The sequence below is a fragment of the Tilletiaria anomala genome (assembly GCF_000711695.1).
Source record: "Tilletiaria anomala UBC 951 chromosome Unknown K437scaffold_3, whole genome shotgun sequence".
In the NCBI taxonomy this organism is placed as follows: domain Eukaryota; kingdom Fungi; phylum Basidiomycota; class Exobasidiomycetes; order Georgefischeriales; family Tilletiariaceae; genus Tilletiaria; species Tilletiaria anomala.
In genome coordinates, this window is record NW_013547019.1 from 21,818 (window position 1) to 45,181 (window position 23,364).

The 23,364-nt window shown below is 55.3% G+C and overlaps 10 protein-coding genes across 10 annotated transcripts; 7 read left to right on the forward strand and 3 right to left on the reverse strand.

Annotated features, from left to right (window-relative positions):
- The first annotated feature begins 58 nt into the window (after window positions 1–58).
- K437DRAFT_230798 (nucleoside hydrolase) lies at window positions 59–1,543 on the forward strand. The gene is made up of 3 exons (XM_013390573.1): window positions 59–212; window positions 275–559; window positions 627–1,543. Exons 1-3 carry the CDS (start codon window positions 184–186, stop codon window positions 1,516–1,518), a joined length of 1,206 nt encoding a protein of 401 aa, XP_013246027.1. The 5' UTR covers window positions 59–183; the 3' UTR covers window positions 1,519–1,543.
- On the reverse strand, window positions 1,491–4,521 carry K437DRAFT_253202 (uncharacterized protein). The gene is made up of 5 exons (XM_013390574.1): window positions 4,199–4,521; window positions 3,976–4,104; window positions 3,711–3,902; window positions 2,267–3,641; window positions 1,491–2,200 (listed from the first exon to the last, which is right to left on the reverse strand). The coding sequence occupies exons 1-5, from the start codon at window positions 4,233–4,235 to the stop codon at window positions 1,528–1,530; spliced, it is 2,406 nt and encodes an 801-aa protein (XP_013246028.1). The 5' UTR covers window positions 4,236–4,521; the 3' UTR covers window positions 1,491–1,527.
- Window positions 4,522–6,875: 2,354 nt separating this feature from the next.
- Window positions 6,876–7,236, forward strand: K437DRAFT_219345 (SRF-TF-domain-containing protein; the record flags this gene model as incomplete). Its single annotated transcript, XM_013390575.1, has 2 exons — window positions 6,876–7,013; window positions 7,081–7,236. Coding segments are annotated over 2 exons (294 nt in total), but the record flags the coding sequence as incomplete, so codon positions are not given.
- On the forward strand, window positions 7,048–8,128 carry K437DRAFT_94707 (uncharacterized protein). The gene has a single exon (XM_013390576.1). The coding sequence runs from the start codon at window positions 7,306–7,308 to the stop codon at window positions 8,008–8,010; it is 705 nt and encodes a 234-aa protein (XP_013246030.1). The 5' UTR covers window positions 7,048–7,305; the 3' UTR covers window positions 8,011–8,128.
- On the reverse strand, window positions 8,063–11,834 carry K437DRAFT_292400 (uncharacterized protein). Its single transcript, XM_013390577.1, has 2 exons — window positions 8,349–11,834; window positions 8,063–8,266 (listed from the first exon to the last, which is right to left on the reverse strand). Exons 1-2 carry the CDS (start codon window positions 11,599–11,601, stop codon window positions 8,247–8,249), a joined length of 3,273 nt encoding a protein of 1,090 aa, XP_013246031.1. The 5' UTR covers window positions 11,602–11,834; the 3' UTR covers window positions 8,063–8,246.
- Window positions 11,835–13,017: 1,183 nt separating this feature from the next.
- On the forward strand, window positions 13,018–13,909 carry K437DRAFT_265855 (uncharacterized protein; the record flags this gene model as incomplete). The annotated part of the gene is made up of 2 exons (XM_013390578.1): window positions 13,018–13,329; window positions 13,469–13,909. 2 exons carry the CDS (start codon window positions 13,018–13,020, stop codon window positions 13,907–13,909), a joined length of 753 nt encoding a protein of 250 aa, XP_013246032.1.
- An 86-nt stretch (window positions 13,910–13,995) lies between these two features.
- On the forward strand, window positions 13,996–15,672 carry K437DRAFT_219324 (Pkinase-domain-containing protein; the record flags this gene model as incomplete). Its single annotated transcript, XM_013390579.1, has 4 exons — window positions 13,996–14,392; window positions 14,455–15,040; window positions 15,133–15,267; window positions 15,360–15,672. 4 exons carry the CDS (start codon window positions 13,996–13,998, stop codon window positions 15,670–15,672), a joined length of 1,431 nt encoding a protein of 476 aa, XP_013246033.1.
- Window positions 15,673–16,776: 1,104 nt separating this feature from the next.
- On the forward strand, window positions 16,777–19,587 carry K437DRAFT_94759 (DUF803-domain-containing protein). Its single transcript, XM_013390580.1, has 4 exons — window positions 16,777–17,516; window positions 17,600–18,016; window positions 18,095–18,218; window positions 18,287–19,587. The coding sequence occupies exons 1-4, from the start codon at window positions 17,037–17,039 to the stop codon at window positions 19,450–19,452; spliced, it is 2,187 nt and encodes a 728-aa protein (XP_013246034.1). The 5' UTR covers window positions 16,777–17,036; the 3' UTR covers window positions 19,453–19,587.
- Window positions 19,511–21,170, reverse strand: K437DRAFT_230812 (ATP11-domain-containing protein). The gene is made up of 2 exons (XM_013390581.1): window positions 20,804–21,170; window positions 19,511–20,733 (listed from the first exon to the last, which is right to left on the reverse strand). The coding sequence occupies exons 1-2, from the start codon at window positions 21,133–21,135 to the stop codon at window positions 19,722–19,724; spliced, it is 1,344 nt and encodes a 447-aa protein (XP_013246035.1). The 5' UTR covers window positions 21,136–21,170; the 3' UTR covers window positions 19,511–19,721.
- A 430-nt stretch (window positions 21,171–21,600) lies between these two features.
- Window positions 21,601–23,144, forward strand: K437DRAFT_253208 (Yip1-domain-containing protein). Its single transcript, XM_013390582.1, has 4 exons — window positions 21,601–22,097; window positions 22,226–22,389; window positions 22,537–22,718; window positions 22,793–23,144. Exons 1-4 carry the CDS (start codon window positions 21,719–21,721, stop codon window positions 22,992–22,994), a joined length of 927 nt encoding a protein of 308 aa, XP_013246036.1. The 5' UTR covers window positions 21,601–21,718; the 3' UTR covers window positions 22,995–23,144.
- Window positions 23,145–23,364: the final 220 nt, after the last annotated feature.

The following is a 23,364-nucleotide window of genomic DNA, read 5'->3' on the forward strand; positions in this document are numbered from 1 at the left end:
ATGATAGCCAGGTACATCACACATGCACTGGGTTCGGCCCATGCTTTCTTTCTACTACGTTACAGCAATGCTTCTTCCATCATTCAAGGCTGCTGTTGCCTTCCAATATCCGCAGCAACTCCTGTCTATTTCTATAGAGGCGCGTTCGTGGCGAGGTGTGAATTGCTTTTGCGAAGCGCCGTAATGTCTCCTCCACGGAAGCTGATCATAGAGTAAGTCCATCATGGTACGCTTCCGGGTCTGAGCATCTCTCACTGACTTCCCTCCTCTATAGCACTGACCCAGGCGTTGACGACATACTCTCCATTGTACTCGCATTGGCCTCAGAAGAGGTTGAAATTGCCGCTCTGACCCTCACATTCGGCAACACAACACTTGATTACGCTCTTTCCAATGTCCTCAGGCTCGGGGGCGTATTGAAGGAGCATCTAGAATCAGATGAGCGACCTAGGACTCAAGAGCTCCTACAAAGGTCGGTCGGACCTAGCGCTAGAAAGATCCCGGTTTATTCAGGAGCAACAGGCCCTCTTGCAGGCAATGCTTTCACTGCGTCTTACTTGTGAGGCTAGGAATTCGCAAGCGGCATATCATGTCCCTTGTCTGATCTTTCCGTGTTACTTTTGCAGTCATGGGCGGGATGGCCTTTCTTCCGTCTCTTTCCTGCCGGGAGACCCTTTCCCGGAGCCCAAGGAAGACTTTCATCCTTTTCAGCCGGTTGATCCTTCCTCCAAGGACGCATGCGACGCGATTCTAGACATCTTAGCTGCAGAGCCGCCGGGTACAGTGTACATAGCCGCCGTGGGACCTTTGACAAATTTGGCTCTGGCATGGCAGAAAGACCCGAAGACTTTTGCAAAGGTCGGCCAAATAGCCGTCATGGGGGGCGCTCTGGACCATGCTGGAAACACAACCCCAACATCAGAGTTCAATTTCTTTGCGGATCCATATGCAGCGGCCGTTCTTCTCGAAATTCCACGGATGCACCCAAGCTTGAATGGTCAACCTTTGCCGATTCACTTACTACCGTTAGACATCACCCATCAGCACTTGGTTCCTTTCAGCCAGCTCGTAAAGTCTCAGAGTACTTTGTCTTCAGCTTCACCTCTCTCGAGATTTGTGTCCGCCTTCTTGAGCCAACCGCGCACCGTAATGAACTCATTCGCTCCTCCGGATGCATTCGACCCACAGCTGCACGACAACTTCATCGCGCACGATCCGCTTGCGGTGGCGTATGCAATATTTGGTTCTATGCCTGGTTGGCAAACGCAAGAGAGAGTATTTAAAATGGAGATAGATGGATCCATCACGCGAGGGATGTGTGTCATCGACCGACGGGGCTACCACAAGAGTAGCGCAGGAGAGAATCAGGCAATGAAAGACTTGAAGCAGAATGGATCCATCAAGAAACCGCTGGTTGAGCAGGACGGGGACTCTTCACCTTTTCCCATCAAGGTGGTGGTAGCCTCGCCAGGAAGCAAGTGGTTCGCAGACACATTCCTTTCAAGATTGACGCTGTAGCCTACAGAATTATGCATTTCGCCACCCCAGCTCCTGCAGAGTCATCTCTTCGTCTTTCCATTGATCTTCGTGGAACAATTCCGGCCCATCCTCGCCTTCGTATGGGATATGTACCCTCCTCACATGAAGGTGCTGAATGGATTTCCGTGCGCGTTGGGCAGTGGAGACCGAGCCAACCTGCGAGACAGCTAGTCGTGAGGGTCGGATGAGACTTGCCCGAGATGCCTTCAGTGGCGCAGCTGAGCGTCGAGCAGTTGGGGCGCCCTGGGATGAAGCGGTGGAGTTGGCTAATCGTAGCGTTGACAAGTCTGGAGCAGAGGATGGCGGAGGCCGCTGGACGCGTGTGAGGTTGGTAGCCGGCCGTAAGTTGAGGGGCATGTCGAGACTGCGGAACATGGCGAGCTGGTCTGCAAGCAACTGATGCTGTTTGACTGCTTCGTCGCGCTCGATATAGGCAGCGATGAGCTGCTGTTTACATTCATCGAGCTCCCTTCTGATCTTGCTGATGTGATGCACCTTCTGGAAGGGGTTGGTGTGCCCGACCAACTCGGCATTGATCGCTGAGAGTGCTGCTGCCTCCTCTTCCGCAAGAGCGTTTCGGCTGATTAGAGCCTGTGCTTCGACTTGCAGAGCTTCGTATGCCCGCTCATATTTGACTGCGCTGTCAAGTGCTTCCTCAAGTCTATTCAAACAAGACAACAGATGAGCCCCCAGACTTTTACCATGGCTATCGCCTCAGCAAGCTCACACCAAGTTTTGCTTTTGCAAATGCTCTTCTTTTGCCTTTGCATGGCCAAGGTTGCGGATGATCGCCTTGATGTGTCCCTTTGCACTTTCAAGCTCTTCAGTAACTGTTTTAAGCTCGTCCCGTAATTCTCGCAACTCTGCTTGATCCTCCCACTCATATTTTTGCAGCTGATGCAGTTGGTCGTCGAAACCGTTTCGCTCTTTCCGCAATGTCAAGACCTCCTTGTCACGAGCACTTGCTCCCTTTCGCAGCTCATCTGCCTCCGAACGAAGCGCTGACAACTCCTTCTCGGCGAGCAACTTTGCGGTTGCATTATCTGTCACCCTGCATCGAACATCCTCCATGAGGGCGAGCATCCGAATGTTCTCCACACGGAGGACATCCGACTCTCTCCGCGCAAGGTCCAAAGCGAACGCAAGGGTTTTTCGCTCCTCGCGCCATTCAGCTCGCTCCTGTTCGATACCTTCAGCATCAAGATGGAGCTGGGCAGGCAGATTTGAATCGTCGTGGCGAAGCTGGAGCAGTGTGTCGATATCGGCTTGCAAGGACGCAAGTATTGCATAATCGACTCTCTGGTTGTTTTGCGCTTGATCTGAAGCTGCACACAGCTGCTGCACCTTCGCCTCCTGCTCTTTGAAGCGCTGGACAAGAAGCGAATTCTGGACGACAAGTCCATCATTCTCCAGTGTAGTTGCTTCTAGCACTCTTTCCATATGATGTACTTCTGCTACGGTCGCGAGCACAACGTCTTGCATCACGCAGAGGTTATGTCGTAACTGGGCGAGTTCGACCTCGGCTTCGACTTTTTCGCCCACTTCCAGGGTCATAGCTAGCTCCTGATCATGGAGGTCTTGTCGAAGGTGCTCGTTTTCTTCGGCGAGATACTCGTGCTCCTGCCCAAGTCTCTCCATGTCTTCGCTGAGTTGAGCTCTAGCAGCTGATAGGGTTCCTTCGAGGTCGTATATCTGTCTCTGCTGCTCCAGTTGCACCTGCTCCGCTTTGCTAAGAGCTCGCCGCAAGATATTGGCCTCCGCAACAGCACCTGAATAGCCCAGAGCCAGGTCTTTTGCTTCTTTCTGAGCCAATTCCTGCTGATGAGCCAGCTCAGCTCGCAGCGAAGCAACTTCTTGCTTGGAAGCCTCTTCTCTGGTCTTGTGTGCAGCTTTTCGTTCCGCGAATTGTCGCTGCCCTCTCGCAAGCTCTTCTGCTTGATGCTGCTTTGACTCCTCGTGCAGCCTCACAAGCGTGTTCAGACGGTCCCGAGCAGTGACATCGTCCACAGTGGACTTTGATGCTTTATCCCGAAAAGCTGCCGCTTTTTCTTCACTCTTCTCAAGCTGTGCCTTGAGCTTCTCGGCACGTTGATTCGAAAGGCCTTCGCGAAATGATATGGCATTTGCATTAATCGTAATAGTCAAAAAGCACTTCCCATCCAGATACTCACGAAGATCAGTGATGATGTTTGTTTTCTCATTGGTAAGCGTGGTCTTCTCTCTCTGCAGACATTCCACCTTTGCTTCCGCCTTCGTTAAGCGTTCTTGTAGCTTGTTCGCGTCGGAAGAGCGATTCTGTATGGATTTCACGGTCAGGGTATTTTCTTTGGCAGACTTTCCCAGAGGTAGAGTTTCAATTGAGTCTGCCCCACGAGCGAGAGAAACCCGTCAGGCTGGCTGCGAGCGTGGTGATATCTCCCATTATCAAGAGCTCACCAGGAGCGAGCTGTTTCCCTTGCGAGTACTTCATCCTCGCATCGGAGTCGAACATAGCACCGCGTTTGTACTTGTTAGTGTTTTCCGGCTGAGGATCATATGTGTTCGGACCTGGGGTGTCCGCCGGCGCTGGATTGATGCAACACCAAGAGGGGGTGGGGTATGGGCTATACATGAATATCCCGCAGCACGGGCCATCATAAATGGAAAGGCACGAACTCACGGCTAAATGGCCCTTTGCGCGGGGCTTTGCTGAACATCTCGCAAGAAATACAAGCCTGGCAATATCCCAATGCAAATTAGTATTGCGCGGTTTCTACCAGTTGCCACTCGGGCCACTGGATGGTCAAGGGTGGTGGAGCTGAAATAATGGCCTTGCAATGGCAGCTGTAGGTTTGAGCGATTCTCCTTGCAGGGTGTGCGTGCTTCAGCAGAGCTAGGTTACACCTTATACCGGCATATTGCGACAGTGTCAATCTTGAGCGCCGGAGCTCTGGCAATCAAATTCCCGACGCTTTGGGGCTGGAAAGGGCTCTTACTTTAAAGGATAACGAAGTGCGAATCAGCCGAATTGTGTCAAGCCTTGTGGGCTTGGCTTGAAGGCCTGTACGCTTGTTCAGGTCTTCGTCGCCAGACAATTTGCGATGCTCGCGACGTGGCTGGCACCAGACTTCATAGCCCTGTTGGGTTGCTGTTTTATCTACACGCGTCTGTCACACCGAAGCGCGAATCCAGCTACAGCAAATCACGTGATGTGTCCAATCAGGCCACGTTGAAAGGTAGGGTTGTGCTGGTTCACGCGGCACTCCCAATGAACTTCGGCATTCGGAGTAAGTGGGCGAGGAAAAATATAGTCACACGCTTATCCCGCTCGCTGCGCGCCAACCGCAGTAAGCGTCCGACCGTTGGGAGTGTGGGGAAGGGGAAGAGCAGTGGAATGCTGGCAGTGCATGTGGAGTGGCGCCGTGCAAAGTGACACACCTATGAAATGAGCAATACTTTTCTGTGGTTCATCATTGCTGATTCTGACTGTGACGTCTGCGCCTGCAGAGAGTCTGAGACCGCTAGTCTCCAGTAACGTGCGGAGCCTCGACCTGCGTATCCTGAATTCCTGATCGGCGCCCGGTAGTCGTCGGCACAATGTCGCCGGTCGGTTCTTCGGTATTGAGAGTTTGTCAGAGCGGTCAAACTCGACAGGTCGAACCGTCGAACGGCCAACGTTGACTTTGACATCGTTGCTACACAGTGCTACACTGCGCCGAGAATTGGAGTAGGCAGTACTCTGAGGCGCCGGAGTATGGACACTGCTGGACATCGCCAACAATATTTCATAGCTGACGGCTGCTGGATAGAAGGGCATCTGACGCTTGGGAGCCTGTGAGAGCGCTTTGTGGCATCCATACAGCGCTACAGGCGCACACTCGCTGGTCCATCGTGCGCTTCTCCCTGCTTCTCTTATTTACTATTTCAATGTCTATGTACTGACCAGTTCACTCTTGCGCACCGTGGCAATTAGCCTGGCGGCCTTCTGTACTGTCAAAGATACAGTTGATGGATCTACTTACATACACGTGTAATACGCTGCGCCTGCAACAAGGTTCTGTAACCATTGAAGCTTCAAGCCAGACTCCAAGACTTCGCTCACTCTAGTCCCTTCTCCTGACTATTGACTCGCCTAGCTGGCAGGTCTGGGCCTGCTAGATTCTTCACAGATGCACATTGATGTTCGATTTACTCGTCGACTCCCTGTGCCTGCTTTCATCTCATAGCAATGTTGACCTCCCCGGATTCTGGGGACCCCTGAATCGTTGGGAGACTTACATTCGCAATTCGCATCAGCGTACAAGAGCTTTCACCAAGTAAGCACAAGTTTCCACCACATCTCATCGTCATTGCAGGCCACGCACGACCCTGGGGTACAAGTTCAGGCTGATTATCGACGGTCGGCATCTTCGACTTGTATCGCGATCTCTACCTCTTGCAGCTCTCATCACTTGCACCTTCACGTCGAATGACTAGTCGAGCTTGTTGATCTGAATCAGGTGTCCCAGGGCGGTACAACTGCTCATTATCGTCTTTTGCTCTGACTCATCAGCTTCATGTCTTCGGTACCTCGGGCTAGCTCGGGAGTTGACTCGCCGCGCCTGTCACCTCGCAAACGGCTGCCGAGCCCACGTGAAGTTAACCCGGCGCATCAAAAGGGCGTACCCCCTGTCCGTATTGCATCCAGTGGCGAAATCAACTTCGTTCAGGACCTGGATCTGTACTCGAGCCTTCCAGGTGGCCTCGCTTTCATCGGGCGCAGATCCTCCAACGAACAGAGCAAAGACATGTTCTTGTCCGCCATGTCCCACTCTTCCAATCAAGACCACGCCGCTTACATGAGCTCCGATCACCCGGTACATCCTGGTCTTCTCTCCTCCCATTACCTGTCGCCGCATCTCGACACCAGCAGCCTAAGTCCCGCGGAGAGTCACTCCACCAGCGACTCCAGTTCGCCACTCGCTCCTCTGCAGCCGCTGCCTCCATCATCTGTCGATCCAAGGAACAATCAGAGACAAGCCTCGTCCCACGGCTCAACCTCACTTCACCTTGTCGACCCGATGAGTATGATGGCGTCTCCTCAAACCACTTTGCACACAAGCGATCACAACCAGGTCTATACCTTACCATATGGTTCCATTCAGCTGGCCACGGAAGCGCAGCAGAGACTCTTCTCAGGCGGAAGTGGCGCACTCGGGTTAAACGAACTCGGCGAGCAGGAGTGTGATGAGGATATTCATGGTTTGGATTCGGACGACGATGAAGACGACGATGAAGCGCCAACAGCTACCACCGCGTCTGCCGCCAAAGTCAAAGGTAAAGTATCAAGCAGTCCTCAGGGAAAAGGCAAAGCTGGCATGGCCAAAGCAAAGGCTGCCGTCAAGGGGAAGCAGGACTCGAAGACGGGTCGCCGCAAGATCAACATTTCATTCATTGAAGATGACGCAAGGCGTCATATCACTTTCAGCAAACGCAAAGCCGGCATTATGAAGAAGGTACGCCCGGCGCGTCGCTGTCTTATCGTTGGCGGTTCATGACTGACTTCGCAACGTCCATGACCAGGCCTATGAGCTTGCCACCCTCACAGGCACACAGGTTCTTCTGCTCGTGGTGTCTTCGACCGGTCTCGTGTACACGTTTTCCACACCCAAGCTGAAGCCAGTTGTCCGAGATCGCGAGGGAAGAGAGCTCATCCAGACATGTCTTAACGCCCCTGACCCAATCCCAGGCGATGAAGCTACCAGCAGCAGCGCTCCTAGCACTTCGACGGATGCAAGTTCAGTACCCATGCGATCGGCCTCATCGTATCGATCCTCCTCTCAGCCAACACGGGCTGATCTGATGCAAAGCTGCCGCACACCTACGATCGACAGCCGCATCAAGTCACCGCGTATTCGCGCCTCATCACCGAATCGACCGAATAAAAGGAGGCGGACTGCATCCAGCCTGAACGAGTCTACGACCATGTGCGCCAGCGGAGATGTCCAAGAGAATGACAACCAAGCAACCGGATCGGACAATGGTGCTGTGGGGAGACTCATCGGGCGCCAGAGAGATGACGCTGCAGCTGCTGTCGCAATGGCCAATCATTCGCATGCCAGCCATACCCGCCGAGCCTCTCTGCAGCCCATGTCATTGCAGCAGAACGTCACCAATGCCTTCGCGCATCCTGCAGCGAAGCAATTTAACCTGATGCAAGGCGTCCAGCGCACGCAACACGACACGCACATTCGCAGCGTCAGCGCGTTGAACCCTAGTGAGGATCCCCGCATGCATGGAAACCATGCCATCAGCGGCCTGCCGCAGCCGACGTTCATCAGCGCAGACGACGAGCAACAGCTTGCCAATGCAATACCGTGGATATCTGGACTCAGTACAAAGCTTCTCTATGATACACCCAAAGGCCAGAATGCTTCTTTCTGGGGCACAGGTCCCATGCTTGGCAGCATGACGGATGGTTCCGATCCCGGCGCACAACATTGGGGACGCTGACAGATGTTGGCACGCCAGCGTGACTTTCGCTTCGCTTCACCACTATTACTAGACCTTCACCGCTATTTTTTTACATTGCGCATTTGGTATTCTACATTATGCATGCAATAAATCTTGGGGATAGACAAAACTGATGCGAGTATTACGCCGCCAACACCCTTGTGAATGACCAAGATGATCATAGGAGGTAGGGGGTAAATTGGATGTATGAGCGCCACACGTTGCAGCACACGCTTTCATGTCCATGTAGTGCACTCTGATGCAAAGGAATGTTCCGTGTCAGCCTTGCCCTGTATGGTTTGTGCATCATGGGCGCCCAGCGAGAGAGGCTTGCTCACCCATTCCCACGAGCGATACTGCTGCACGCCACAAGTCTCTCCTCGTGATTGCTTGAATGTGACTCTCCTCTGGATCACGTCGGAGGATTGCCTGGCTGATGGCAAGTGACGCTGCAAATGGAACGCTGCCTCCAGATCCCTTGTCTGCAGAGGTCATTTTTGCCAACTCCAAGACCTGCAGTGCGACGCCGAGGTGGAAAGAGCGCAAGTTCCACTGAACGAGGGCCCGCTGCTCCTTATCGAGGATAACCCATGGCTCCCAGCGCCATGCATCGCCGCCCCAATACCCAGTGATCTTGTCGCAAACGTTCTCGGTGGACCGCTCACGTTCTATACGATGTCTGAGAAGGCCAGTAAGCGGGCTCTGTCGAGCTTCGATGTGCTTTACATTTCTCGGAGGATGCAGGTCGACGTCTGGCAAAGATGGTGGAGCAAGGGGAGATGCTGAGCGCGATCGAGGGATGTGAGGCCCAAGCTGAGCAGTAGCAGCGTTTTGAGCTTCGAGCCATGCTTCAGAGATGGATGGCGCAGTACTACCGAAGCCGTTGCTCTTCCTCGTTTGGGCCTTCTTTCTGGACGAGGCGTCCTCATCGTTGCGGTTTGAAATAATAGAAAGTCTGCGCGCCGACGAAACTGATCGCGTTTGCTTCCTTTTCGAACGAGACGACAATATGCTCCGCTTGCACTTTCCGGCAGCATTCCTTTGCCGTTTTCGCTTGTTCAGCTTCTCGGCTTGTCGATTTTGCCTCTCGTTCTCCTCGGAGTCGTACGGCCGCTCCTCATCATCTTCCTCGGTCTCAGACCCGATGGAGATCGCATCGTTGTAGAATGGCCGCGGACGCTTGCTAAGCGACTCTGTGTCATCCAGCAACGCCTTGAGCGCGTCCAGCTCAGGCCTTCGTCCTAAACATGCTTCATCTGAGCTACCTGTTGAGTCCTTGTCATCTCTGCGCCCAATTGTGCCCTTCGATAGCCTCGGTGGAGGCAGGTTGGGGTCGACCCATCCAACCGAACGAGCACGGGCTATCGAATCCCTGGTGCGTTTGATGATCAACCCTGCTTCCGGTTCGTCCCGCCAAACCGCGTCCTCGCAAAAGAATGGGTGTGCTGGGAGTAACTCTTGCTCCCGAGACTCTGTGGTTTTGGTATACAACTTCTCCTTGCCTTTTGCTCGTTCACCTGCTGAATTTCCAACTGAACGCTGCGTCCCAGCCTTTGCTGCATTCGGGTGTGTGATCTGAACTTTGATCGCCTCTGCCTCTGCCTCGGCATCTGCTTCTGCCACCGCTTTTCCTTCTGGCTCTGGTTCAGCTTTGGTTTTTGTTTTTGTTGTTGTTTTAGTTTTAGATTTGGCTTCGGCTTCGGCCCCTTCTTCGCCTCGGGCCCCAGCTTCAGGTTTAAGCGTCGAATCGGCTTCGGCGCGCAATTGTGCTTCTGTTTTTGCCTCCACATCTGCCTCAGCTGCAGGGACGTCTTCTGCCTTGGCTGATGCTTCTTTCTCTGCCTGCGGCTCTGCCACAAGCTCTGGATCAAGCAGGCGCCCATCAAACGGCAGAGGCTTTTCTGCCAGCAGTTCTTCGCCGCCTTCGTCGTCTTCGTCAGGCGACAGGCTTACCGCTTCTCTAGAAAGCGATTTTTCCTGGCCTAACTCTGATCTTCCTTTCTTCTGGGCCCTTTCCTTGAGCTCTGCTGCACCATTCGTGAGTGCAACAAACTTTTCATCTGCCATTTCATCGGTCTCTCCATTTGTCTCCGCTCGGTTCGGATGTCGAGTAGCCCTTGTGACTTGGCGACCCGAGTCGGGTGATAACTCAGAATGCAAGAAGGCTATGTTCGATTCGACTCGTCGACGTAGGGACGAGCTGAGTTGCGATTTGCTTACGGTTGGTGACTTAGAAGGGGCGCGCAATGGCACATGTCGGACAAGCAGGCCTGATCTACGGAGCGGCCAAGCGGTTGACCTTAAGGCAGAGCTCGCTTTGAGGGAGATGTCATGGCTGACCAAAGTTTCCCAGCTAACATCCGACGTCCTGCTGCCGGGTATCTTGAGGCCAGGTGCCTCTGAGCTTGCCAAGCTCTGATATGGCCTTCTGTCTGATCGATCTCCGATTGATTGCATTGATAACCCCCCTCCGGCATTTTGTGGGCTCGCGTGCGATTGCTCGTCAACTTTTCCCAGTGTGGAAGATGAACAAGCAGGAGCAAGACACTTTGGCGTTGGATGATACGAAGAGGTCAATTGATATTGTTTTGACGAGCTTTCCATTGTCTGTCCAGCCTTTCCCCGGCGTCGCACATCAGCCTTCCAAGCATTCCATATCTCATTTTTATCTGAAGAAATCTGAACTTCGCGGCCAGTCTCTGCCGCGCCCATGCTGACCGTTCCCTCAAGTTCCTTCCGAGGCCGCTGTTTTGAACGTGGTACCAAGGACTTGTACTTCGAAAGTGTATGTTTCGCAGGTTGTGTACTCTTCTTGATAGGACTGAGTTTGACTTTCTTCAGAACTGGTAAATCGAGACAGGAAGAATCATCGTGCAAGACAATGGTATCGTTCGATGACTTGTCAGCTTGAGAGTCGCCGGAATCAAATGCTGCCCTGCTGCTGTGATCGCCTCGGTTTCCTTGGATTTCCCCGGTGGAAGATGCGTACGGATATCTTGATGGCATTCGTAGCAAGGTGCAAGGTCCCCTGTTGCTTTCAGAAGCGGCTGAAGTTTGAGACGTACACGGTTCCCTGCTCAGCGTTGGTAGCATTCGACAAGGATAGCGGCTGCCGCGATGTAGCAATCCGGATGGGATAGAGTTATGAGAGATGGCGGCGTCCTGCGGAAGTCTGGCATCGCTAGAAGCGAGCGGAGGCTGAGAGGCAGAAGTTGAAACGATTGACCTGTGACCACGCCTCCAAGAATACGTTGCTGGCTGTGAGGCAGAGAAGCTGTCAAAGTCAGAGCCAACTCCTGGATGCAGTCGTGGCACGCTCTGCCTAGAAGTGGTGGCCAGATGAGAGATGCCTCTAGGCCCGGATGTGCCATCGTATATGGGAATCGATGGCCTGTCTGCGGCCGGAACGCCATGCAAAGTCCGTTCCTGTTCCGTGGGAAGCCCTTGATGCACATCCGCACGAGACTTTAAAAGGCTCAGAGCGGGTGGTCGTTGTTGCAGTCCGCCGAGCCGGAGGTCGCCAGTGCTGGAGCGCCTGATGTCATCAGCCTCGTCCCCTGGCCGTGACCGTCCAGCCGGGCTGCTGAGCATGATTCCATGCTGCCGTTTCTGCTTCTTCCGGCATCAGTCTGTGTAATCCATCAATCGAATGAAAGCAAGATCATGCAAAACCCTGAGCTTTCAACGATTGGATTCTCATCAGAAATCGATCCTGATTTCTGAATGCTGATCACCTTTCTCATCTTTCGCGTCGCGTTCTCCTCTGGTGAGTGTCGACATTCTTTTTTTTCTTGGTGCGGTTCTATTGTGGTTAGTGTGGTGAATGAGTCGTTGGCAACCCAAGTTCTAAGGCATGGAGCTGCTTCGGGTCAGGATGTTGGAGATGCTAAACACATTGAGCGACTCCCAAACAGCATACTGCTACGGAAAAGTGCTTTCAAGATCTCGCTCAATACTCGCATTCCCCTGTGCGCGGTGACTGGCATCTGGTATATGGTATTTGCCAGTCTCAAAGCACGTTGGACAAATCATTCGCCCAGCAATAACAGTCTTCCCACTGCTTCGAATACTCGGTTTGGGGCAAGTCAGATTCTCGACTTCAGGTAGCCGGCTCAGATCAAGCACTGTATTGCTACACTCATTCTGCAGGACAACAATCGTTCGACCGGCGTCAATTGCCTACAATTTGGTGCGGCCATCCTGACTCTCGAGGGCTTGGATTTAAAGGACGGGGGGTTCACGGAGATTTCCAACGGAAGTGAAAGCTGAAGCCAGATTCTGGGGGCGCTTGGGAGACACGCAGAGCTTTGCAACGAAGCTTCAGAAGCGGCCCATCTGTGAGCACTGCTCCTTTGTGTGTTCAGACGTCAAGCTCGGATGCGTGGCTCACGCTACACGCGCGATTCTTCAAGAGCCCACGTATAGAGAATCGATTCCCCCACCCGTGCACTGAACCATCGTCTGCCCGCCGCAACGACACACTGGGTCGGCTGGCAACATTAATGGCATCCGTTCTTCCAACACTGTGATTCCTTCAGAGCCTGCAGACATCGCAAGCGGCTACAATTATATCAACTTGAAACAACTTGGGCCGCTGAGCCATCTGTGAGAGGCAAAACTTTGGGCAACCTTTCTGCGCAGCTTTCATCGTCTCACTATCTCACCACCTTCGCCTGCAACATTCACACCATTGCGCAGTCCGCAGCGACTGGCATACGGTCAGTTTGGCTTATCGACTGCACATTGTACCCAATTGCTTCCTCTTCGTGGTCGACGTGCTGCAGGTGAGGGCCAAGCTCGTGACGATGCCATGCTCTCAATTCATTTGTGCCTTGATCTAACCTCCCTTGACCCTCTGCTTCACGCATGTTTATGTCCCAATGTCGACAGCCTACCTTCGTTACATAGCTAGGTTAAATTCAACTCTGGGTACGCTACTGATGATCGACAACCCAGGGTATTGCAACCTTTCTGTCACACTGCAAGCTCATCTTGGGTTCAACCACTATGCTCACGGAAATGGAGACCTCCTTTCCAGCCGCAGATTACTCCTCGAATGTGAATGGCGAGCATGCCGATGACGAAAGCACAGATGGAACGCCGATAGAAGCAAAGTTCTTCAACAACAGGCATGCACTTGACAGGGCAACGATGCCAGCGATGTCTGGCGCCGAAGGGCTAAAGTCGGCGGACTCCTCAGTTCAACGTACATTCATCAAGAGACATCGTGGGGAAGATCATGCACAAGACCACGAGCGCCTCAGGAGGCGGGAGCATGCGCGCGACATCGATGTAACCAAAGAAAGTTATGCGGAACATGTACGCAAACGACAGACCTCACCATTGTCTATATCAACGCTGAGGTCACCAAAGCGCTACCGCACTGATGGCACCAGGTCCATTCACGACCACGCCGCTCCAAGTCGCTCTGACTTGCATTGGGAACGCGACTCCATAGGTCGCCACCGTGAACGATCAGCAAGCCGTGAGCGGGAGAGAAGAGCATCAGACCAACATCGATCAGATTCTGACAGCCGCCGGCACAGTAAAGCGTATGTCAGAGGCGACTCTCATCGATCGACGTGTGAGAACTCAGCCGACAGGCGATGGCAAGATCGAGATCGAGAACGTGACGACGATAATGAAAGCGCGCGCAGTAGCGAGTCGAGGCGCACTAAACCGCGGTATTCAGTCGATGAGAAAGCAAGCTCACGCGAGGACAGAGAGCGGCGGTGGGATGAATACTACCGGAGGCGGGATCGAGAGCGCGAAGAAAGAGATAGGCGGGGGGATCGAGGGATACGTTCACGCCGCCGCTGGGACGATGAAGATCAAAAGGCTGATCGACATCTCCAAAATTGGCGACGACCGCATCGTGAAGACGGTCATCGCTGTTTGAGCGCCACTGGAAAGCATATGATGACTCAAGATGACGATCTGCCACGAGCACGGGGTAGATCTCGATCACCGGAAGTCCTTCTCGATATGCACAGAGGCCGTGGAGCGGAGCGAGAAGCTGATCGGCCGGAAAATAGTGGCTCTGAGCGGGCGCTGTCGCCGGAGCTAGAGGCGACTGCAGAAGAGATCAAGGCGGCCAAGAAAGCGGAGCAGGAAGACGCCGAACGAGCGTTGTATGCATCGGCGCCCAAGAAGGCGCATCCGTGCGAAGGATACGTCCGCCTCGACCAGGTCGGTGAAGGTACATACGGACAAGTCTTCAAGGCCAGAGCGGAGAACACCGGTGTGCTGGTTGCCCTGAAGAAAATTCGTATGGAGTCGGAAAAGGACGGGTTTCCTATCACTGCTTTGCGAGAGATCAAGATCCTGCAAGCGCTGCGCCATCCTAACGTCGTACGCCTGCACGAGATGATGGTGTCAAAGGGTGAGTCGAAGCGTGATAATGTGAGAATGCAGCTTCTCACTCACATTTATCGGGTGCCGTAGCTTCTGTCTACATGATCTTCGAATATCTCGAGCACGATCTGAACGGCGTGTTGGCAAATCCAGCGATCGAGTTCAAGCTGCAGCATATCAAGTCCTTAGCCAAGCAGATGCTCGAAGGGTTGGAGTACCTGCACAAGAAAGGCATTCTGCATCGGGACCTGAAAGGCTCGAACTTGCTCGTGAACAGCAACGGTCTGCTCAAGCTCGCCGATTTCGGCCTAGCGCGACTATACGCCAAGCGGCGGGGCGAAGATCACACGAACCGCGTAATCACGCTGTGGTATCGTCCACTGGAGCTTCTGTATGGCGCGACGCAGTACGGGGCCGAGGTTGACATGTGGGGCGCCGGCGCGATCTTTCTAGAACTCTTTGCGCGTAAACCAATCTTTCAGGGCAACGACGAGATCCATCAGATCCAATGCATCACAGATATCCTCGGGCCTTTCACCAGCGAGCGGTGGGCCGACGTCGATGAGCTGCCGTGGTTTGGGCTCATTCAGTCTGCTGCGCCAGAGGTCAACGGGAATGGCCAAAAGTGCGGAAGTGCGGAAGAGAACCTTGCCCGGTTCCGTCGGGTGTTCTCAAAGTGAGTAGAATAATGGTTGAGGCCAACGGAGACGCGTACAACGGTTCGCTGATTGTTCAACCTATGCTCCATTGCATTTTCGTGATGAATAGATGGCTGTCACCTGCTGCGCTTGACCTTGCGCTCGACTTACTGCACTATGACCCCCAGGGGCGTGCTACTGCTGCCGAAGCTCTCGCCAGTCCTTACTTTACGGAAGAAGAGCCACCTCCCCAAATTCCGATCGAGTGAGTGGATATCTTCTCGGATGGGTGCTTTCAATGTTTGTTGAGCTGACCGTGCACACACATACATTCTCTACCTGCCTTTGTTATGGCAGGGTCTTCCGAGAGGTACAAGGGGAATGGCACGAGCTTGAATCGCGCAAGGCACGCCGCAAGCGGGCCGCTGCCGCGGAGGCTGCGATCCAGAACGCCAATGAACACAGCACCAACACCAACATGAACAACAATAACGGCGCGTCGGTGCCGGGTCCTGGAGGAGCCAGCGTGGGCCAGGTTATGGTTGCTGTCGGCGACCGTGACGCAGCGTCATCAATACAATGGACGGACGCGGCAGCAGTACCACTGCCGCTGGTCGTGCCTCCGTCTGCGCCACGACCTGACGACTTGCCCTCCGTGGGCCGAGACTGATGGTGCTGGGTGTGCGCATGGACAGATCGAAGGACGGGAAAATGGTGCGGCATGCATGCATGCATGTGTGCTCTTCATAGCTCGCTCCTGCGAGGGGCCTGACACAGCAAACAATGTAGCATGCAAACATTTGCTGACGTGCAAGTACGGACAGGGGCTGCATGCTTTCGTTGATCGCACATGTTTGCAGGTGACCGGACGCACGATAGTCGGGCCTTTCGGTCAGGCATTCGCTCTCCAAGTTTCAGCGCAGGGAAACATTATGCTCATGAGATAAGCTGGTGGAGTAGGGGGGCATGGGGTTGTTGCAGATGGACAAAACGCGAGCTGGCCCGGCTGGAAGTCCGCAATCTGCATGTTTGGTCACTAAACCAGACGGAGACAACTGTCGTGTGGTGGACTGATAGGGAGCCGTGGGCACACAGTTCTGTGCCAGGCGGGTTCCGCCCCCTTTTTGTCGGCCGAGTGCGACGATGGTGCTCACAGTGCTGTCGTGCCGCTTGCGGCCGGAAGCCCCCAGCGCCACACAGCCACTGCCGCCCCACAAGAGGCACCCCCCCCATCAGAGAGCAGCCTCTGAGCGGCAGCTGGTGCCGAGGACCCCTGTTGGTAGAAATCCAATTCAACACGCAAGTTGCAAACCTGGCGTGTGCAGGCTTCCGGCAGTCGCATCGAATGCAGTGAGCCAGCGAGTTGCGAGGCCAGATAGCTGTGCGAAACCCCGCCGGTCCCCGACAAACTGAGCGGTGGAACGACGCTGGGAACTGAGGTCGAACACATCGCATCGACTTTCCTTGGCTGGAAGGGCGCATGCACAGCTTCGCTCTCTCACACATCTACGCATCTTCAACGCCTTACTTCAGAGCTCTTTTCGGTCCAGGGCCTGTGGACTTACTGTCTTGCTGAGCGACCGGCACGTGCCGCAGCAGGGTTGACGCCTTCACGGCAGTCAAACGTCGCTTCCAAGCGCTCTCTCCCCATTCGTGCATCTACCGTGCTCGTCGGCCCGTGTCACTATTTTGGGTTGTCGGAGTCCCTTGAGAGTCAAATGCCTCAGTGATCTGTGCAAAGCTTCATTCGCCCTGACGCTTGACTGCTTCGACATTGGTCAACGACGAAGAGCCTGCAAGAGCCTACTGGAACGCTTTCGACCTCCTGTGCAGCATTGCGTACCTCACCGCCACAAGCCTGTCACAAGCATATGCGCTCAGCAGTACAACTTGACCTTCGAAGTCTACCCCCTCGCCAGAGCTCTGTCGAATTCTCGTGCGCCCTCGAAAAGAGTTCCCGCCCTAAGCGTGCGGAACGGCTCTTCCCTTTGGGTCCAGGTTTCTTTTTATCCTTGCATATGAAAAGCCAGCGACATGAATCCAACTCCAACACGAGTGCTGGCGCTGCTAGCGCGGCAAGCTGCCGAATCGAGCGCCAACGCCGCCGCCTCGGGCGCTCTTCCCACGTCAATCAATACAACTGCTTCTGCATCCTCGGCGATGGCCTCGTTGTCGTCGCTGATGGCGTCCGCGTCGCAAGCGCTCGCGTCCGAGTCGAAGGTCGCTGCGGGTGACGACGGAGCAGCAAACCCAGGATACTTCAAGTACATCGGCATTGCCATGGCCATCTCCAGTGGTTTCTTCATCGGGTCCAGCTTCGTGCTCAAGAAGCGCGGCCTGCTCGCCGCGCAAAAGAAGTTCAATTCCACCGCCGGCGAAGGGCTGAGCTACCTCAAGAGCCCGCTCTGGTGGAGCGGGATGATCATCATGATCCTGGGCGAAGTACTGAACCTCGTCGCGTATTCGTTCACCGACGCCATCCTCGTCACTCCGATGGGTGCGCTCAGCGTTGTTGTAAGTGGAACTGCCGCGATGCACTTTATGAAAGCAAGCTATTCATGAAGCTGATGAGCATTGTATCGCTACTCATACCGCAGGTCTCCGCCATCCTCTCCTCGTTCTTCCTGGAAGAGAAGCTCTCCATGTTCGGCTGGCTTGGCTGCGGCCTCTGCATCCTTGGCTCGACGATCATCGCGCTGAATGGGCCAGACCAGCATGCAAGCGGGCAGATCAAGGTGTTTGAGAAGATGTTCATCGCACCCGGCTTTCTCGCCTGGACGGGCGTCTGCCTCGTCGTTGCGCTGGGCCTCATCTTCTTTGCGGTGCCAAAGTGGGGCAAGAAGAACATGCTGGTGCACATCAGTATCTGCAGCGTCATTGGCGGTTTGAGCGTCAGTGTCACCAGCGGCCTCGGCAGCGCTATTTTGCTCAGCATCAGAGGTCAGAACCAGTTCAAGTACTGGTTCATCTATTTCCTCCTTGGCTTTGTTATCGTCACGCTTGTGACAGAGATCGTGAGTGAGGCACTCGGATGCTCATTGCAACCGTTGCCAACCTACTCGGCATTCTGACTTCTTTTCTCTGCTCACTAGATTTACCTCAACAAAGCGCTTGAGCTGTTCAACACCGCCATGGTGACGCCGACGTACTATGTCCTTTTCACCTTTATGACGCTCGTCACTTCCATCGTCCTCTTCCAGGGCCTTTCTGCGTCTGGTAAGCAGCGAGCATGGGACCATAAAATGTATTGACCCTGACGTGCTGTTCTCCTCTTCTTGTCGCAGTTGTCGCCATCGTCACGATCGTACTTGGTTTCCTCGTCATCTGCGTGGGAATCACCATTCTACAGCTGAGCAAGATCGATCCCGAAGATCTCGCGCAGAAACCAGGCATCGACCGCTCAACGACGATGCTCCTCAAAGCGTCTCGCTCTCATCTCCGGCAGTCTGAAAAGGGCGAGAGTACGCAGATCGAAGATCCCGGTGTGGACACGATCCGCGGAGGCCTGGGCATCGTCGGGTCTGTCATCAGAGCACGCTCCTCAAGCCGGTTGTCGAGGCGCTTCAACAGCAGTGCGGACGAATACCGCGTAGGGGATGAGATGGGTGCACTCCGAGGTGTGGGACACGATGTGGAGCGGTATCAGCTGCACGATGGGCCTGTGCCGCGCTCGCCGCTCGGCGGTGGTGGGGCGAGCGCATCGGACAGGGCAATATCTACCATGCCGCCGCAGATGCCGCTCAAGCGCGACACAGCCATCTCTTGGGCATCCGGCACAGAGGGCCACGACCGCGAAAAGGTGCCTGGATCGCCCCTCGCCGGGCCCGGATTCGGGCCTGGTGGCAGCGCCATGGCCACTCTATCCGTGTTGACGCCCACGTCCGAGGAAGCAGACCTCAGCGGGACGACGACCAGCACGGCCATGTCGAGCAGCGCTACGCCTGCGGACGAATACAACAACGAAGAGATCGTCCGGCGCGTCTACCACACCGAGCCGCGCGGCGCTTTGCAGTCGCACCATGACGCGCGTGCGCAGTTGGCTGCAGCGCACGGAGGACCTCTATTACAAGGAGCTCCAGGTGGACCGAGCAGCTCGTCGGCATTACAGCAGGGCAAATATATTGATCCGTACGCCGTCCCGCGGTCGGTGGGTCCAGCCTTGCCTGTAAACAATAACATTCGGACCATGTGGGAGCACGCCAAGAAGGGTCCAGCAGATGTGACGGCTCTGTCGGAGGACGGAAGCGGAGGTCAGTCGGAGTTTGGGCTCTCCTCGGTGCTCAACAGGGAGGGCGAGAAGCAACGGTCCGATAAGGAATATCCACTGCGTAAGGGCGGAAGGCCCTCGAGCGAAGAGGACGAGCTGCTGCGACCGCAGGCGACCAACGACTCCGAGGAGGAGGAGGAACGCGCTAAAGAACGCCAGCAACGGCGCTTCGCTTTCTTCTAGCGCTCGCCAGTGGAACAAAGGTGGTGATGATGAAGAGGACGATGAGGAACAAAACCATCATGGACAATCGTATTGACTCTAATGGCCGAACTATGAAGCTACACTTGGGGAACATGCGGCATTTATGTGTTTGAGATGTGAAAGGGACATTCTATCGACGTGACAGTATGAAGCAGGGCGCATGAAGGCAAAATTTGTTGCTCCCTATCGAGGATTCAAAGCTTCACAATTCTCAAAAGAGACCGCGTTCAGATCGTTTGGTAACCGATTCAGAATTTGAAAGCCGCGTCGACGAGTTTCTCCACGTCAAAGTTCTGTGGCGACGAGTGGAAAGCCTCCAGGAGCTGGCTGCGCTGAGCAGCGCCAACGTAGGCTCCGGAATTGGCGTCGCGTTTGCCCAGATCCGGGAGGTAGAAGCGCTGCATGCATATGCTGAGCATCTGCGCATCCTGCTGCGTCATGCGCCCCTGCGAATGCGGCTGCGCCACGCGCTCCTCGTCCTTTACGCTCGCGCCCGCCGCTTGCGCTTCGTCCGCGTCGGTGATCTCACCGCGCATGAGGACGAGGCCCTTGGCGTGCGCCAGGTCGGTGTAGTGCGTCAGGATTAGCAGCGGCTGCGCGAACTCCTGCCGGAGCTTGTACTCCGCCAGGGGCGTGAAGAGGACCGTCGTCGGAGGGGGCAGAGGCTTGGGCGCTGCATTATCGCCGCCTGGTAAGGTGGACGGTGATGCTGCTGTGCGTGATGAAGATAGGATGGAGGTGGGGGCAGGCAAGAAGCCCCATTCGAGGAAGTGCATCTCGTAGCCCTGTTGCGCCTGTGTGGCGTTTGCATCTGCACCTGCATGCTGAGGATCTTGCGATGCCTCTCCGCCGACGATCGTACGTGGCAAAGGCAGGACGAATTGCGGATAGCGTCTTGCGGTGCTGATCAGCGTCTCATACACGCTGACGGGAATGACTGCGGAGAGCTTGTTCCTCATCATGTGATAGCCCGTCCACAGCTGCTGGATACGATCGGGCGGTTCCTGCATGAGCTTCTCGATGTTCAGGATTTCGTCCAGCGGCTTGACGGGGCCCTTGCAATTGGAAGTCGGATGCAGCTGGCCGCTTTCGAGCTTCCGTTTCGCTTCGGCTTCTGCTCGGGCTCGAATATCAGCGGCAACCTTGGCATCTCGCTCCTCTATCGGCGAGGACGAGACTGCGGGCTTTGAGCTCAGCTTTTGCGCCGCCTTTTCCGCAATGACTTGTGCTTTGAGCTCTTCAATAGACTTCAGGCCACGCCTGAATGCGCAAAAAGTGAGTCAACGAGCCCCATTCTGGCTTCACGGATAAGCACAAAGAAAGCACTCACTCTGCCGCCTTCTGCTTCAGCACCGCCTCGTACTGCCGCATCTTCCTCTCCTTGGCCGCTTGGACGGCCGACTGCCGCTCGGACGGCGGAGCATTGTAGCTCCTGGCATTTTGTGCGAGGGTCTCTCTAGATCCGGAAGCTTGCGCTGCTGAAGTCGAGTTCTCCAGCCCGTCCGGCGAGGGACCCGAGACGGCGGCTCGCTCGGGTCGCGTGAGGTGCAAGCGGCGAGCGGAGAGCACAGGTAGCAAGGTGGCAGATGAGCTCGGCGTCCGAGACGGACCGGCGAGCGCAAGCGTCGCTCGTGGCAGCCACGGTCGAAAGAGGGCTGCCATTTCGAGCAATCACGAGTGCAAATGATTCGACCGTCTGCCTGTCTGCGTTGGAGTGGACAGCGGCGATTGGGCTTGAGCTTGAGCTAGAGCTCGTGATGCGTGTAGTAGAGAAAAGTTGAGCGCGTGGATGATGACCCACCCGCATACAGACCGACCGCTTGGGCGAGCGTCGAGCCCGGATTGCCACGGGTGGCGCGCAGATTTCCGTGATTTGGTTCACAGATTCCCCGAATCTTACAAAATCCTTGGCCAATTTTGCGCATTCCGAGTTCCGTACTATTACATAATTCAGATCGAGCGAAGAAAAATCAAAGTTGCGAGCCCAAGTGAGCGACGTCTGGGGCAGCAGCATTCGGCACACCAAAGCTAACCCTAATATTACTTCCGCACAGGTTTGCCGCTCGGTTAAATGGCGCACGGCGCACCAACAAAAACACCTGATTCCGTCACGTATACACTTGTGCTGGCTAACTTGACATGTTCAGGCGTGCCTCTCTTCACGCTCCTTTGGCATGGTAGAGATTCGCCAGAGAAGATCATTACTGCGTGCGAGAAAGGTCAGCCTTTATCGGACGCAAGCACGATGTCTGCCATCTTTGACGCAAGCAGTCCGTATGGCGGCGGCGGCTCTTCGTATGATCCGTATGGCCCATCGTCGCGCTCAGCTGCAACCGCCTCGTCAGCTCGAGGAGTTGGAGGTGGAGCGGGAGGACTCTCGAACCTGCAGTTCTACTCGCAGCACTCCACTGCTTCAGCAGCTGGCGCAGGCGGGGCCGGGGGCCACTACACCGGCAGCGACGGGTACAACACCGGCTCCAATGGGCGCCCTAGCCTGGAGGGCAACATGACCGGCGCGGGTGGCTATGAAGGTGCGGTAGGGAGCCACATGATGGCGGGGCAAATGAGCTTCTGGAGCGCTTTCGGTACGGGTGGCTTCCCTGATGAGCCGGGGCTGATGGAGGGTGAGTCGTCGAGGCCGCTTCTGCCTGTGTTCCGATGCCTGGTTCGGCTCGTCACGCGCGCTTGCCTTGGCGCTCAGTCTGCCCAGCGTGGGGCGCACGCTGACATACATGCATCTATACACTGGCAGAGCTCGGCATCAATCTTACGCACGTGCGGAGCAAGGCATTGACCGTGCTCAACCCGTTCCACAACTACTCGGCGACACATCAGCGAGATGTGCACATGATGGACGATGCGGATCTCGCAGGCCCGCTCATGTTCTGCTTTGCCTTTGGCATGCTCCTCCTGCTGGTGAGTGCGTCTCTTTCGTCGGAATCTCTAGCTCACATGGGCATGGATGGTATGGTATGGTATGGGATGGCGTGGGATGGCGTGGCACTGCATGCTCACGCTCTGTCCTTGCTGCGCATACCTGCACCTCCCTCGCTCTTTTTCCAGGCCGGCAAATCTCAATTCGGCTACATCTACGGCGTCGGACTGATGGGCGATATTGCGATCTACCTGCTGCTGAACATGATGTCCGAGGGCGGGATAGACGCCTACCGCGTCTCCTCTGTGCTAGGCTATTGCCTCCTCCCGCTCTGCATCCTGAGCGCGGTCTCCATCGTGATCCGACTCGAGTGAGCATATCCGTGCCTTTCCTGCTTTCTTTGACGCTGACTTGGGAAACTTGTGCACATGCGTCGTGTCGCAGCGGCATCTTTGGCTACGTCCTGGCGCCTCTCTTCATCCTCTGGTGCTCGTCGTCCGCGTCGGGCATTTTTGTCTCGATCCTGCGCATGAGCGACCAGCGGTTCCTCGTCGCGTATCCCGTGGGCCTCTTCTACGCGTGCTTTGCCCTGCTGAGCGTCTTTGACATGGATCTGAGCAGCAGCAGCGGGCGACGCGGGTCATGATACACATGCAGCAGGGAGAAAGGTACACAGCGAGCAACAGCCGGGAGGCTCCAGCGCTTGCCGGTCTGGAAGTTCCTGCACAGGACCCACGGCGGGCTGCACGCCAAAGACCAGAAACGATGTAGATACATGGTGCGTTCCAGAGTGCGGGAACGGGCAAGCCCACCGCTTGATTAGACCATGCTGCCCTGTCATGTTACGCGTGAACCCATCTGCATTGTGTAGTAGCTGCTAATGCCAAGGCGGCTTCGCGCATACACTTCACTGGCGCAGTACGAGCCAAGGCCTCGGTCGCGGCCCTGCCGGCTAATTGTTTGAGACTGGGCATGCTTGCTTGCCGCCATACTGCTGCTCGGCTGGCTAGCGGTAG